The sequence below is a fragment of the Corythoichthys intestinalis genome, chromosome 16 (assembly GCF_030265065.1).
Source record: "Corythoichthys intestinalis isolate RoL2023-P3 chromosome 16, ASM3026506v1, whole genome shotgun sequence".
Taxonomy (NCBI): domain Eukaryota; kingdom Metazoa; phylum Chordata; class Actinopteri; order Syngnathiformes; family Syngnathidae; genus Corythoichthys; species Corythoichthys intestinalis.
Window position 1 is genome coordinate 36,154,258 of NC_080410.1, and position 15,261 is coordinate 36,169,518.

General features: G+C 37.0%; 1 protein-coding gene across 1 annotated transcript in view; it reads right to left on the reverse strand.

Moving 5' to 3' along the window:
* fam20ca (FAM20C golgi associated secretory pathway kinase a) overlaps window positions 1-5,749 on the reverse strand; it is an 82,524-nt gene extending 76,775 nt beyond the window's left edge. The window contains exons 1-2 of the mRNA XM_057861449.1: window positions 4,829-5,749; window positions 2,903-3,087 (exon numbers count right to left, since the gene is read on the reverse strand). Of these exons, the coding sequence (XP_057717432.1) occupies window positions 2,903-3,087; window positions 4,829-5,358 (715 nt within the window). The 5' untranslated portion in view covers window positions 5,359-5,749. The remainder of the gene's footprint in view (window positions 1-2,902; window positions 3,088-4,828) is intronic.
* Window positions 5,750-15,261: the final 9,512 nt, after the last annotated feature.

The window sequence follows — 15,261 nt, forward strand, 5'->3', positions numbered from 1 at the left end:
TCGGCAAGGATTCATACAATTTATTGATGAAGTCATCAGGAACATCAAAGAAAGCAGTCTTGCATGCCTCCCAGAGTTCATCAACATTCTTGGGTTTTGTCTTCCATGCTTCCTCTTTCATCCTACCCCAGACATGCTCAATGATGTTCATGTCTGGTGACTGGGCTGTCCAGTCCTGATTAAAGTACGCGATGGAGCACCATCCTGCTGTAGAATTTGCCCCTTAGGAATGTAAGAGGCAGCTTAGATTTGTTGATATTTCAAATTATTTATGTTGCCTTCCACCCTGCAGATCTCTCGCACCCCCCCCATACTGGATGTAACCCCAGACCATGATTTTGCCACCACCAAACTTCACTGTTTTCTAAGTGAATGTTGGATCCACGTGGGCTCCAGTAGATCTCCTGCAATATTTTCGGCGACTGTGGTGTAATTCAATGGAAGATTCATCTGGAAAATCCACCTTTTGCCACAGAACAGTCATCATTGAGCATGTCTGGGGTAGGATGAAAGAGGAAGCATGGAAGACGAAACCCAAGAATGTTGGTGAACTCTGGGAGGCACACAAGACTGCTTTCTTTGATGTTCCTGATGACTTCATCAATAAATTGTATAAACCCTTGCCGAACCGCATGGATGCAGTCCTTTAAGCCCATGGAATCATACAAAATATAAAATTTGGATCTCACAGCACCACTACCTAATTCGCTTATGTTATGTAACATATATTTGTATTTGAAGTACTTTTTTTGTTCAATTTTAACACTTCTTTCTGTCGGTGACAAAACTTTTGCCTTGCCAAAATTTGACCGTTATGTTTTCATTTAATGATAAATCTTTTTTCAGTGAAACAAAAACATTTTTGTACATTCAACATCATTTGGGAGGGTCTTAGCTTTCATATGAGCCATTTCTGAAACCAATTGAATAATTAAAAGTCAGGTTATAAGCAATTGTTTCTACAAAATGGATAAGCGACAAGACTTTTGTCAGGGACTGTACAAGCATAACAAATGTTTTGTTGTGCAGCTTGCCAGCCATCTTTCAAAAAAGTCAGCCGTTTTTGACTTTTGCAATTCCGTCAGATTATTTTCTTCTAATTTTTATTAACACAGTACAGCAGGGCTCCCCAAACCTTTTCCTGTGTGGGCCACATAACTTTTCCCTTCTCTGATGAGGGGCCGGGGTCAGTTTGTAACAGAAAAAGTGTGACCATTGCAGGAGTGCCTAAATGTAAAAAAATATTGTTTTTCAGAAAGCTGCAATCAAATAACCCTTTCTGGATTCTTCAAGGAACAAAAGTAAATATAATATAATATAATATAATATAATATAATATAATATAATATAATATAATAACACTATTAATTAAATAGATGATAACCAATTAACCCTCTCTGAGTTCTTCACGGAAAAAAATCAAAATGCTCTCTGGTATTGTTCAGGGGGCCGGACCAAATGTGGAGGCGGGCCGTATCCGGCCCGCGGGTCGTAGTTTGGGGATCCCTGCAGTACAATGTTACCTCTACATACAAAGTTAATTCATTCCAAGACCTTGTCTGTAAGTTGAAATGGTCGTATGTCGAGCAGGATTTTCCCATAAGAATACATTATAATTCCATTAGTTCGTTCCACAACACGAAAACCTACACTAAATCCTTAATAAATACTGCTGGTACTATTGCAAATAGCAATTACACAGAGTAAAACAAATAAATTATGAATAAAAATAGCAATAATAATATAATAATAGTAATAATAATAATAATACCTGTAATAATGTAACGAATCGGGTTTTAATTCGGTGAATGTGTTTTGCGTGGTGTACCTGAACGCATCACGTGGCTGACTTGACAGTGAGATAGGACTTTTTACTTTCACTTTTCATGTTAAGCAGCGGCGGACAGTAGGCGTGTTGTGTTACACAAGTTGATAGAATAAATGATTAGAAACCTCACAAAGCTGGCGATTTATCCGGAGATGTTACCACAATAATAATTGTCACTTTAACTTATAAAAAGACTGGCGAACGGAGATCAGAGGAGGACTGGCAAACGGAGATCAGAGGAGGACCGTCGAGAGTAGACATTCTACGGCTGTATGGTCGAGCCAGTTCACGGATGCGCACACCACGCTCATATTTTTCCATCATTTTCATCTTCATTTCAATTGTAAGCATTGCCTTATACCTTTTTTTCACCACCTGTACTAACATTCTTGGAACCCATGTTGATTTCTCTCACAAGAAAATATGCCGTGCGTCCGTCCGTCTTACGAGAAAACAAAGAAACTGTCGCGCTGTCATGAATCGTCGTATTTCAAGCATGTCGTCGGATGTAGAAACAAATGGCGAGTCAAATTTTACGTCGGATGTCGAAAAGATGGCGTGTCGAAGCGATCGTATATGTCGAGGACTCTCTTTTTTAAACATAAACAAAAAGTTTGAAATTTGAATCTACCTTTTCTCTATTTTTGAAAAACAGCAGTTGTTCAATTTTACAAAATACAGATGCTTATCCCCCCCCCAAAAATGAAACAGTTGCTTTACCATCTTTAAAGAAGAGTGGTTTATTTCTATAGAAAATCTGAAGCAAAAACATTCTGCTACGGCTTTTGATCATAAAATACTCCTGAAATTTGCAATAAACACACCCAACTGATGTAACTCACAACAATGCATGCTAATCATCATGTATGACCATTATCCTTGTCATATATTCAAGATCCTCATTTACACATTTATAGCACACATATACTTGTGCTGACTATCACCACACTTTGCACACAACCTCGAAAAGACATAAAAACTTCTCTTTGTAAAGTGACTAAACATTAAAATTTACTGTAAAAGATGCATAAATTGTGTTTGCAGCACTGAATATTTAGGAGTTTGGCCACTCACCAACACTGGTGATCTTCTGCATCACCAAATCTTGAAGAAGGGCATCCAGCACCGGGTTGTGCCTGGCGTACAGTTCGTATCGGTTGATCCCGATGTGGAAACGCAGCCAGTTGGGGTACGACTCAGCAGTCACTGCTGCCGCTCGCGCGTTCTCATCATCTTGCCCGTTGCGGTCCTCAGTTGGCCTGAAGAGGAGAGGAGATACTTGAAGTACTCAGACTTTTGTTTACTCATTTCAAGCCTTCCTATTTGAAGTCTCCACTAAACAAGAACGATTTAATAATAGAACAGGATGATGAATCATTGGTTTCACGACCAGCAGTGAATCAGAGGTGTCATGATTTCAAAAAAAAAGAAGAAATGACAGGAAAAAAACATGACTGTCACAACATTATTACAAACTTACAATAGTTAGTTTGACTGGGCCACAATCAAACATCCCAACCATAAGCAGATTTTAAGGGTGGGCCAGGCCCCCCTGGTGGCCGAAAAGTTTCATTGCATGAAATTGACTTTCCTATATACATAAAAGTTTTAAAGCAATAAAGCTGCAACAAAAATGAATGAAATTAACAACAACAAAAATATTTTTATAATGGGTCAAAATTATTTTTTGAAAAAATCAGCAACTTAGATGGTCATTTCCTTTGCATAATATAATAATAAAAAATTAGGGGAGGGCAATTTTATTTTTCAAATGTTTTTTTCTTAGATTGAAAACTTTTTTGGGGGATTGAATGATTTAGACACAAATTTCCTACCCATAATATGGTCCAAGCACAAAAAAGATTGCTTCAATCAAAAAAAAAACTTTTTCAATTAAAAATTAAGTCTTTAAATGCAAATATTTCAATCTCAAATATTTTTCGCATTCAAAAACTTTTTGTATGATTGAAAATTTTCTTTGTTTTTGATTGAAGTGATTTTTCTTTGTCAAAATATATATTTCTGAAGTAACTTAATTTTTGATTGCATAATAAAGACAAAATTGCCCTAGCCAAAATGTAGCCCAAACACAAATCAACATTACTTCAATCAAAAAAGTTGCTTCATTCAAAAAAAAAAAACAAACAAAAAAAAGATCAATCAAAGAAAAATAGCTTTCACTTGGATTTTTCTGAGTTTCAAATTATTTTTGCATTCAAACACTTTTTTTTTTTTTTTTTTTTTTTTTTTTGATTGAAGCGACTTCTTTTTGGGTTGAAAATATAAATTTTGATTGATGCAACTTTTTTTATTGAATAATAAAAGACACAAATCTACCTCCATAAGGCTCGGCCCAGGGGATACAATTTTGGACTGGGGTCGGCACGACACTGGCGGGTGTACCATATTCAATGGAAGACGATCTTGGCGAAAAGTATTGCCTGGGCAGCCTGATTTAGAATTCCCCTCAAGAATGATGGGAAACAAAAAAACGCTCATTGTCAACTTATTATAAATATTCTTGTAAGTTAATTTTATCGCTAAAACTGCGTTTCGGGGTCATCAACATGTTGTGCCCCCCTGCCCCAAACGTCAAATGTCTATGATCCCAACACTCTTTGAAGCAGATCTGAGATATCACGATCATAGATGTAAAAAAAAAAAAAAAAAAAAATGTTGCAGGCCCTCCCAGTTGAAATGGATTGGACGTCTGTTGCCATCAACAGCAGCCAATGAGTTGGAACTGGGTGGCTTCTTGCTTGAACAGGAGCAATTTACACTCAGACCGATGTACCGTGGATGAAGACAGATAAAGGGATGGCTATAATTGTAGGTGGGAAGATGGAAAAGCTTAGATGGATGAATGGATGGATAAACAGTATATCTGTAGATTGATGGATGACTGGATGGTTATAGGTTATCACATGGAAAGAGGGAGGATAGGTAGTAGGACAGACATACAGTACATACAGATTGATGTTAGCGATAAGAGTGATTTACCATCCTTGTTGGTCGGTTGTTTTAGGATAAAACCTGATATCCGTGTTGACGTTAAACAAAGTGTCTCTTTCCGTCAGAGCCGGCAGTCCAATCTTATACAACGGATGCTCAAAGAGAGCCCTTAACCGGGGTTCACCGGCTCCAGCCACCGTTCGACCCCCGCTCGCTTCGCCGATAAGCGGCTTGTGCTCTTCCGCCTCCCCGGCTGGGATCCTCCCCCTTCGGGACGTCTCTGCGCTCTTCTCCCGAGACTGCAACGCCGTGTGGTTAGAGTTGGGTTCGCTGCTGAAATCCTGCAAGATTCGCAGGGTGTGCTTATTGGGCCAAGCGCCGGCTTCGGCCGCCGACCTGACGCGCAGTTTGGCCCATCCCGGTGCATCCACGCCGGCGTGGTGGGCGCACTGGCAGCCGCCGTCCGCTCCCGATGTCCCTTTCTCCAGTTTGGGCAGCAAGTCAATCATAATGTGCACCGTGCACGCCACAAGAAACACCGTGAGGAGTAACACTCGGAATTTGCGAAACATGATCATCGTTTGTTGTTTTTGTCCACAAAGTAAATCAATTTCTTACTCGCCTTCACAAGTCCATTTTGTTATTTTGCCTAGAATAGTCCAAATACTTTACAACTAAGCAGGTGAATTGCGTCCAACGTGCTCACATCTGTCGTCTTAATCCGTCCCGTTAATCTAAAAGTCCCCATTATAACGAAAAAATACACAAAACAAATTACTCCAGAAAAGGAAAAACAATATATTCCTCGTAAATCACAAGCGATCGGCTCAAATGCTGCACAGCTTGGCCGAAGTCAGCGACGCGGCGACAGGCCGACAGGTGCGAGCATCCCCGCTGCCTTGACTCCTCTCCAAATGTGCATCTTCCGTGGATTGGTGAGAGAATAGAAACGAAGCCCCGTGGAGTCCAGCCTCGGTCGGTAGCGTCATGAGGAAGCGATTGGCTGCACACATGCAAGCAGCGCTTGTGTCATGCACGTCCAGCTCCCACACAGGAAACCCTTAGAGGGTACAACGCTCACATTCAGCGCTAGAGGACGCCAAATAGCCCAGGTCTATATTTGTTTATTACCGACGACATGGAGTAATGTATAGAGTAGACACATTCTCTGTGTGTATAGTAGAGTGCTTCTACAACCCCTAACAAAAAATATGGAATCACCAGTCTCGGACGAGCACCCACTCAGACATTTTATCATGTAGAAAAAACTCAAATAAAAAGCTTAAAATAAATAAATAAATAAATAAATTAGTTCAAAAGTGTGAGTGTAAGTCTACAATTTGGATGTGACTTTTTTTTTAATCCAGGCAAATGGATACGCTTTTTCATTTCTGTTAAAAACAATGTTAATAAAGTTATATTTATTGTAAATTCATCGATATTACTTTTTTTCTTTAATGCTAACAAGGATAATGTTATGCAGAGGTGTACTTATAATAATTTTATAGAAAATTGATGCTATATACAGTGGCGGAAGAGGGTTGGGGGGTGCAAAACATTTACGTCTTCCTGATAATATTTTACAACCCCTAGCAAAAAGTATGGAATCACCAATCTCGGACGAGCACTTACTCAGACATTTTATCATATAGAACAAACTCAGATAAAAAACTTGAAAAAATAATGAATTATTTTGAAAGTGCAACTCTTTAGCATTCAGAAACACGAAAAGAAATGAATAAAAAGCATTGTGGTGGTCAGTAAATGTTAATTTTATGGAGCAAGTGCAGGGAAATATATATGGAATCACTCCATTCTGAGGAAAAAATATGGAATCATGATAAACAAACAAAGAAATAACAATCAAAACACATATCCAGTATTTAGTAGCACCACCTCTGGCTTTTGTGACAGCTTGCAGTCTCTGAGGCATGGACTTGATGAGTATTCTTCATCAGTTTGGTGCTAACTCTCTTTGACTGCAGTTGCCATATCATACTTGCAGGTCAGAGCCTTGCTGTGGACCTTTTTTTTTTTTTTTTTTTTCACTTGACACCTCAGGTTATCAATAGGGTTGAGATCTGGGCTATTTGATCCGATGCCATGGCATTGACTGGATGAGTCTTTCTCCAAGGAATGGTTTCATAGTTGTAGCTCTGTGGCATGATGCATTGTCATCTTGGAAAATGATACACATATTTTCAAATGAAGGGATAAGATAGCTGTCTAAAATTTCAATGTAAAATTGTGCATTTACTGAATATTTAACCACAGCCCTCTCTATGGAGATAGAATATTGCCAAAAGAAGTGAGGTTGTAAAATAAAAATTATCCCTGTAAAATGACCAATTTTAACAAAAAAAAAAACCCACTTGTATTTCCAAATTTTACGTTGTAAAATAAACATGAAAAAAGGAATATATTGTTCTACAAGTTATTTTTTTCTGTTTGCAAGTATTTTTTTTTTTCTACAGGTGTTTTTTCTTCACTACGGGTTAAAAATTACCAATTACAAGTGCTTAAGTTTTGTCACATTCTTGTCGAGTTTTATGAGCCAAAAAAGATACTTGTAACCTAGTTTAAAAAAAAAAAAAAAAAAAAAAAAAAAAACCTGTAAAATGACAAATTTTAACTTGTAAAACAAAAAAAACAACAACTTGTTTTTCCAAATTTTGCTTTGTGAAATAAACATAAAAAAAAAAAACACAATGTAAAAAAAAAAAAAAAAAAAAAAATTCTACAAGTATTTTTTTTCCATCAACAAGTGATATTTTTTGTTCTGCGGGTGTTTTTTCTTTGCTACAGGTTAAAAACCACCAATTACAACCTCACGAGTTTTGTCTCCCCCTTGTCGCGTTTTCAGAGACAAAAGTCACTTGTAACCACAGACGAAAAAAACTACTTGTACATCGAAATAATCTGTTGTAAAACACAAACACAAAAATATCATTCCAAGTCGTGGTTAAAAAAATGACGTTAAAAACCCAATCTAGTGAATAGTTCTTCACGACCAGGTGTGAGCAACCATCAGCAAGCATGGCAATACCAAAAGTAGCGGAAAATCCACCTTTTAAACAGTATGGATGGAGTTTGCATGCAAAATCATTTAGTGGTCTCTTGCGCCACCTGCAGGGTTAGGGGTGTAAATACACTCTATATCCGTCTCACATGTTATTTGACCGTCGTTGAAAGGATTGATACGAAAATCACGAAAATTGCAATAAAATACGTCAGGTGTACAATAAATCCAAATTTATGAATTGTAATGGTAGTCAATGGTTACATATTTTGTAATTTCGAGTCACGTGCATTCAAGTTCTTTGGCTACTTAATGCAAAGGTTTAGAAATGATGGCAAAGTTGCATTTGGAACGTCTGCCTGTTTTAAGAACCAAGGAAATATTTAACATTCGTAGTGTTTTTTTCTCTATGCTTTCTATTTGATGTAAAAACAAAAACCATAAAAAACATTACATATAATGCAATATTCGGCACAAGGGTTAAAGAAAAAACACCCGAAGAACTATTTACTAGATTGTGTTCTTAACATCTTTTTTTGACCACGACTTGGAATGATATTTTTGTGTTTGTGTTTTACAACAGATTATTTCAATGTACAAGTAGTTTTTTTCGTCTGTGGTTACAAGTGACTTTTGTCTCTGAAAACGCGACAAGGGGAAGACAAAACTCGTGAGGTTGTAATTGGTGGTTTTTAACCTGTAGCAAAGAAAAAACACCCGTAGAACAAATAAATCACTTGTAAACGAAAAAAAAAAAAAAAAAACACTTGTAGAAATTTTTATTCACATTGTTTTTTTTTCATGTTTATTTCACAACGCAAAATTTGGAAATACAAGTGTTTTTTTTGTTTGTTTTACAAGTTAAAATTAGTCATTTTACAGTTTTTTAAAAATTTTATTTTAAAACTAGGTTACGAGTACCTTTTTTGGCTCATAAAACTCGACAAGAATGTGACAAAACTTGTGCACTTGTAATTGGTAATTTTTAACCTGTAGTGAAGAAAAAACACCTGTAGGAAAAAATATAAATAAAAATACTTGCAAACAGAAAAAAAGAACTTGTTGAACAATTTATTCCTTCGAGTTTTTTTCATGTTTATTTTACAACGCAAAATTTGGAAATACAAGTGTTTTTTAGTTAAAATTGGTCATTTTACAGGGATAATTTTCATTTTACAACCTCTCTTCTTTTGGCACTATTCTATCTCCATACTCTCCCCAGTGCCTTTGCCTGACATGCAGCCCCATATCATCAAGGACTGAGGGAATTTTGATGTTTTCTTCAGGCAGTCATCTTTGTAAATCTCACTGGAACAGCTCCAAACCAAAGCTCCAGCATCATCACCTTGTCAAGAGTCAAGAATCTGCATTGGACAAGGTGTCAAGAGTCACGAATCTGCATTGAACAAGGTGATGATGCTGGAACTTTTGTTTGGTGCCGTTCCAGTGAGAGTCACCAAAGATGACACCAAGAGTTCAGTGTAGAATACTCAGAGTTAAAAAAAAGAACCCTAGAATGTCTGCTAAAGACTTACAGAAATCACTGGCACAGTCCCATATCTCTGTGCACACATCAACTATATGTAAAACTATGGCCAAGAATGGTGTTCATGGGAGGACTCCACGGAGGAAGCCACTGTTGTCTAAAGAAAACATTGTTGCTTGTTTAATGTTCGCATAAAGGCACTAGGACACTCAACAGATGTTTTGGCAAAATATTTTGTGGGCTGGTGAAACCAAAGCTGAATTGTTTGAGAGTCACACACACAATGTCATGTGTGGAGGAAAAATGGAACAGCTCACCAACATCAACACCTTATCCCCACCATGTAGCATGATGGAGGGAGCATCGTGATGGAGGGAGCATCGTGATTTGGGGCTGTTTTGCTGTCTCAGGGTCTGGACAACTTGCAATCATTAATGTAAGAATGAATTCAAATGTTTATCAGGATGTTTTGCAGGAAACCTGAGGCCGTCTGTCAGACAGTTGAAGCTAAAAAGAGGATGGATGCTGCAACAACACAATGATCCAAAACACACAAGTAAATCAACTTCAGAATGGTTTCAGAAGAACAAAATACACGTTCTGGAGTGGCCAAGTCAAAGTCCAGAGTTGAACCCCATTGAGATGCTGTGGACAAAGACAGCAATTCATGCCAGACATCCCAGGAATCTGACTGAACTACAGCAGTTTTGTACAGAAGAATGGGATAAGATTAGTCCTGATCAATGTGCCAGACTGATCTGCAGCTACAGGATGCGTCTGGTTGAAGGTATTGCTGCCAAATGGGGGGCCACAAAATATCAAATGTGATGGTTCACTTACTTATTTTCCCCCTTATGTCATTGTTTGCATACTATCCTCGTAAAATACGAAATTCTATAAATGTTTGGGTGGTTTTAGTTAAAGAACGTTTTTTTCATCTGTGTGATTTTGACAAAGATCAGCTCACATTTGGATGGTGATTTGATGCAGAAATGTGAGAAATTCCAAAAGGATCGGTCCCTTTTTAATACAACTGTACGGCGCACACTCTGAAAATGAGAGCGCCACTGCTACCCACTGGATGTGCAATTACACTTTATTCTAGTACGGCCCAAAAAATATGTTCCCCAAGGACACTTACGGTCCCTTGATATCCCGTTGCGCCCCACTGGGGTGGGCATGCACCACTATTTGAGAAGAACTGGTATAGAAGCAGAAGTCCAATCCATGTAAATGGGGAAGGCTGACAGCAATCATTCCATCCCTGACAGAATTCCCAGTTTAAAGTGGTACCTCTATTTACAAAATTAATTGGTTCTGAAAGTAGTTTTGTAACTTGAAAATTTTGTAAGATGCCCTAATCCGTTCCAAGCCCCCCCAAATTCAGACAGAAATATTTTAAAATGCGTACAAATGCATTAAAACACGTAACAAATACATGTTACAAATAGATTATTGCGCAATAAACAAAAAATCAGAGTTGTGCATAGTGTAAAAAACCAAGAATAAAGTAAAGAATAAAAGTTAATACGCTCATGTAAAGCAGTCAGAACACAAGGGGCGAATCAAGAGAACGCTGGGATACACACAAATGGATGGATGAAATGGGTGCTAGGAATACTAGGCAACAGCCAATGGCAGAGCAGCTATAAGTATGTTACGTTCAGTAAACCTTGTGAGCTGCGAGTATCAGCCATACTGTATTTTTGCCTTTCGTATCCTGAAACTTCTTTCGTAACAAGGGGCAATATTTTCCCATTGAGGAGTGTCGTAACCTAAAAATTCTGTATGTAGAGACGTTCGTAATCCATGTACCACTGTACATGGATTGGACGTCTATCACTGCCAATGGCACTGGAACTTGTACGCATTTGTAAGAATGACCAAAAACATAAAATTCATAATATCTTGAGGAAAAACAAGGCATATGCGCCAGTATTACAATACTAGTGAGAGTTCAATTTAATTGGGTCATTTAATTTGGTTCTATTTCAGCCCGACTTTAAATAGCTCTACCAATTTGAGTTTTCAATTACTAAGCTACTCGTTGCAATAATTTGGATTCACATTCAAATACGACATGGGATATGACTTGAAAATCCTGACACAACACCACAGATGTTCTAAAACGACTTTTTAGTATATTTTGGGGGTAAAAAAGAGAAGTGTTTTCCACTGTGGCTGCAGATTTGATGTATGCATGGCTGCCACAAATGATTTTGATAGGTGATTAAGAACCAAACCCCCCACCCCCCCGAGCAGTCGACTAATCGGTCTGTATATGAACTAATAATTTGATCTTTTATGAAGTTGTCACAAAAGCACACAAAAATATATATTTTTAATTGTTTTTGATTTTTTTTTTTTTTAAGTAACTAACTAAATTAATTTTAATGATTATAAAGATAATGACCCATTTGTATTGGGAACTACAAAAATCTGAGAATATTTACAGTTAAAAAAAAAAAAAATAAATAAATTAAAAAAAAAAAAAAATACTGCATGTCTGGCCCAAAAATTGGGATTTGGGCAATATTTTAGGTAAACAAAATGGTCAATCAATTATCAAAAATAGTTGATTAATTTGAACAACAATTATTTGACGATTGTCGATTACCGTATTGGCCCCTATATAAGACGGTGTTTTTTGCATGGAAATAAGACTGAAAAAGAGGGGACGTCTTATATTCGCGGACATTATACCCATTCACGACGCTAGATGGCGCCAGATATCATTGAAGCGATGTTCTGTCATGACAGATCTCAGCTACTCTCAAGTTTAACCAGTTTGCATTATTTTATTGCAATGTTTTTCCTTATTCAGATATGTTTCAAGACTACAGTTACAGTAAGACTTCACTTTGATGGTTAATGCAGTTACTGCAATTTTGTTGTTTTATCACAATAGATTGGTTTATTTACATTTAGAAGCCATTTATTTACGAATGTGACTGCACTTTAGTTTACATTAGGGTTGTTCCTATCAGTTTTTTTTGCTCCCGATCCGATCCCGATCGTTTTAGTTTGTTTATCTGCCAATCCCAATATTTCTCGATCCGATTGCTTTTTCTTGCTCCCGATTCAATTCCAATCATTCCCGATAATTTTTCCCGATCATATATATTTTGGCAATGCATTAAGATAAAAATGAATAAAACTCGGACAAATACATACATTCAACATACAGTACATAAGTACTGTATTTGTTTATTATGACAATAAAATGCTCAAGATGGCATTTACATTATCAACATTCTTTCGGTGAGAGGGATCCACGGATAGAAAGACTTGTGACTTTGTATATTGTGACTAAATATTGCCATCTAGTGTATTTGTTGAGCTTTCAGTAAATGATAGTGTAGCCATGCCCAAATGCATGATGGGAAGTAGAACCATGACTGTGCGTAGTGCTACTAACTGATATACAGTATCTTCTCTGCGTCGGGAAATAACAAAGTGTTAAGAAAAAGATCACTTGCTATCCCACATTGCTTCCCATGATATTTCTAATCGTAGGGAGAGGGATTGTAAGGCTTTAGCCAATTAAAAAAAGGCTCCAAAGGCTGCCAAAATTCACTCTACTCATTTTATGCTGCCTTTTATCTCTCTATATAGGTAAAACGGCGCCATTACAGAATGAGCGTGACAATGCGTGAGTGGGTCGTGCGGCGCATGCATTAATTGCGTTAGATATTTTAACCGAATACATTTTTTAAAAAATTACCGCCGTTATCGGGATAAATTTGATAACCCTACCTTAAGCTTAAACTAAAGACTCTGGATGAGTGTAACATATTATGTCTGTAACGTTAAATACATTTAGAAAACGATTTAATAAAAAAAAAAAAAATATATATATATATATATATATATATTAAAAAAAGGCATGGCCGATATTTTTTTGCCGATTCCGATACTTTGAAAATGACATGATCGGACCCGATCGATCGGGATGTGGATCGATTGGGACATCTCTAGTTTGCATGTTTAAATGTTGATATTAAGATTTGAATGAGGCAAAATACCATGCTTTTTCTCTCAAATATATTGTTATAATCATTTGTTTCGGATGTATTGTAATTATTTTCTGTATAAAAATTAATTTGGTGTTCAAAAAGTCTTTTTTCAAACTTGAGTCTTGAAAAAGGGTTGGTCGTCTTATAACCAGGACCGTCTTATATTAGGGCCAATACGGTATTTGTGGAGGGCATCCTATAAGCTTGTTGAAAATAATTCCTGTTCTTATAACCTGACTGAGGTGCATTTCTAATCTGTTCAAAAAAGAAAAACTATTGCACTATTATCTGACATTGAAACAAAACACAACTCTTATCAAAATAACACCGAGTAAGTCAATTACTATAAGTAGCTTCATTGAAGATTTAAAAGGATTCAAACAGAAAATCTATGTAATAACTTTGCTTTGTGACACACCCATTTGAAATTATGTCAATGCTTTCCAGCTAAAGTGCACAAATTAGAACAAAAACAATCTAATTACTGTGCCTTTTTTATTGTAGCACTTGATTTGCAGATAGAAATAACAATACCTTTAAGCGTAGAAGTAATCAAAGCGCTTTCATTGAAAGTGTGATTCATCTTATTCAACGAGGCATTCTGTTTAATTGCCCTCGGTTCAAAGACTATCACAGTCTAAATTGGATTAAACTTTAACAGTATAGTGTGAATAAAGTTAACTCATTGTCTGCCATTGACGGCGAAAGACGTCCAATCTGTTTGAGCTGTGGACAGTAGGTTCTCCGAAATCGGTCCAAACCCGTTAGACTTTAGCCCATTTATTGAAAAAGTCCAGCTACATTTGTATTGATTATGAAGAAAAGTTACCTTTCATCTCTTGACATAAAAGCAAATGAGAGACTGTGCAGCATTTTCATTCAAAATCGATCTGGACTTATCCCTGGTAGGCAGGCCCAAATGCATGGTTGTAATTAATATCAATGTCATAAAAACTGGAGTGTAAGCACAACTGTCAAAGTTAATGTGTACTATGTTATCGTGAAAACCTTTTAAAAACTTGTTAGCAATGTGAAATTCTCTTTATGTTTCATTCGATGTTGAACTGGATTTAGCATCTGCAAAATGAAACAAAACAGCGATGACAAAAGCCCATCATTGCTCATGTTATAATACTAAAAATACGTAAATACAGTGCATCACAAAAGTGAGTACACCCTCTTTCTGCAGATATTTAAGTATATCTTTTCATGGGACAACACTGACAAAATGAACTTTGACACAATGAAAAGTAGTCTGTGCAGCTTATGTAATAGAGTTAATTTATTTTTCCCTCAAAATAACTCAAAATATAGCCATTAATATCTAAACCCCTGGCAACAAAAGTGAGTACACACCTGAGAAACTACGTACATCCCTAAATGTCCAAATTGAGTACTGCTTGTCATTTTCCCTCCAAAATGTCATACAACTTGTTACAGGAGTGCTGTCAGCATTGCTGCAGAGATTGAAGAGGTAGGGGGTCAGCCAGTTAGTGCTCAGATCACTCTACATCAAATTGGTGTGCATGGCTGTCACCCCAGAAGGAAGCCTCTTCTGAAGATGGTACACAAGAAAGCCCGCCCGTCTCATCAGACCATAGGACATGGTTCCAGTAATCCATGTGCCTTGTTGATATGTCTTCAGCAAACTGTTGCGGGCTTTCTTGCGGGTGTACTCACTTTTGTGATATACTGTATATTAGGGTTGTTCCAATCATGTTTTTTTGCTCCCCATCCGATTCCGATCGTTTTAGTTTGAGTATCTGCCGATCCCGATATTTCCCGATCGGATTGTTTTTTTTTGCTCCCGATTCAATTCCAATCATTCCCGATAATTTTTCCCGATCATATACATTTTGGCAATGCATTAAGAAAAAAATGAATAAAACTCGGACAAATATATATACATTCAACATACAGTACATAAGTACTGTATTTGTTTATTATGACAATAAATCCT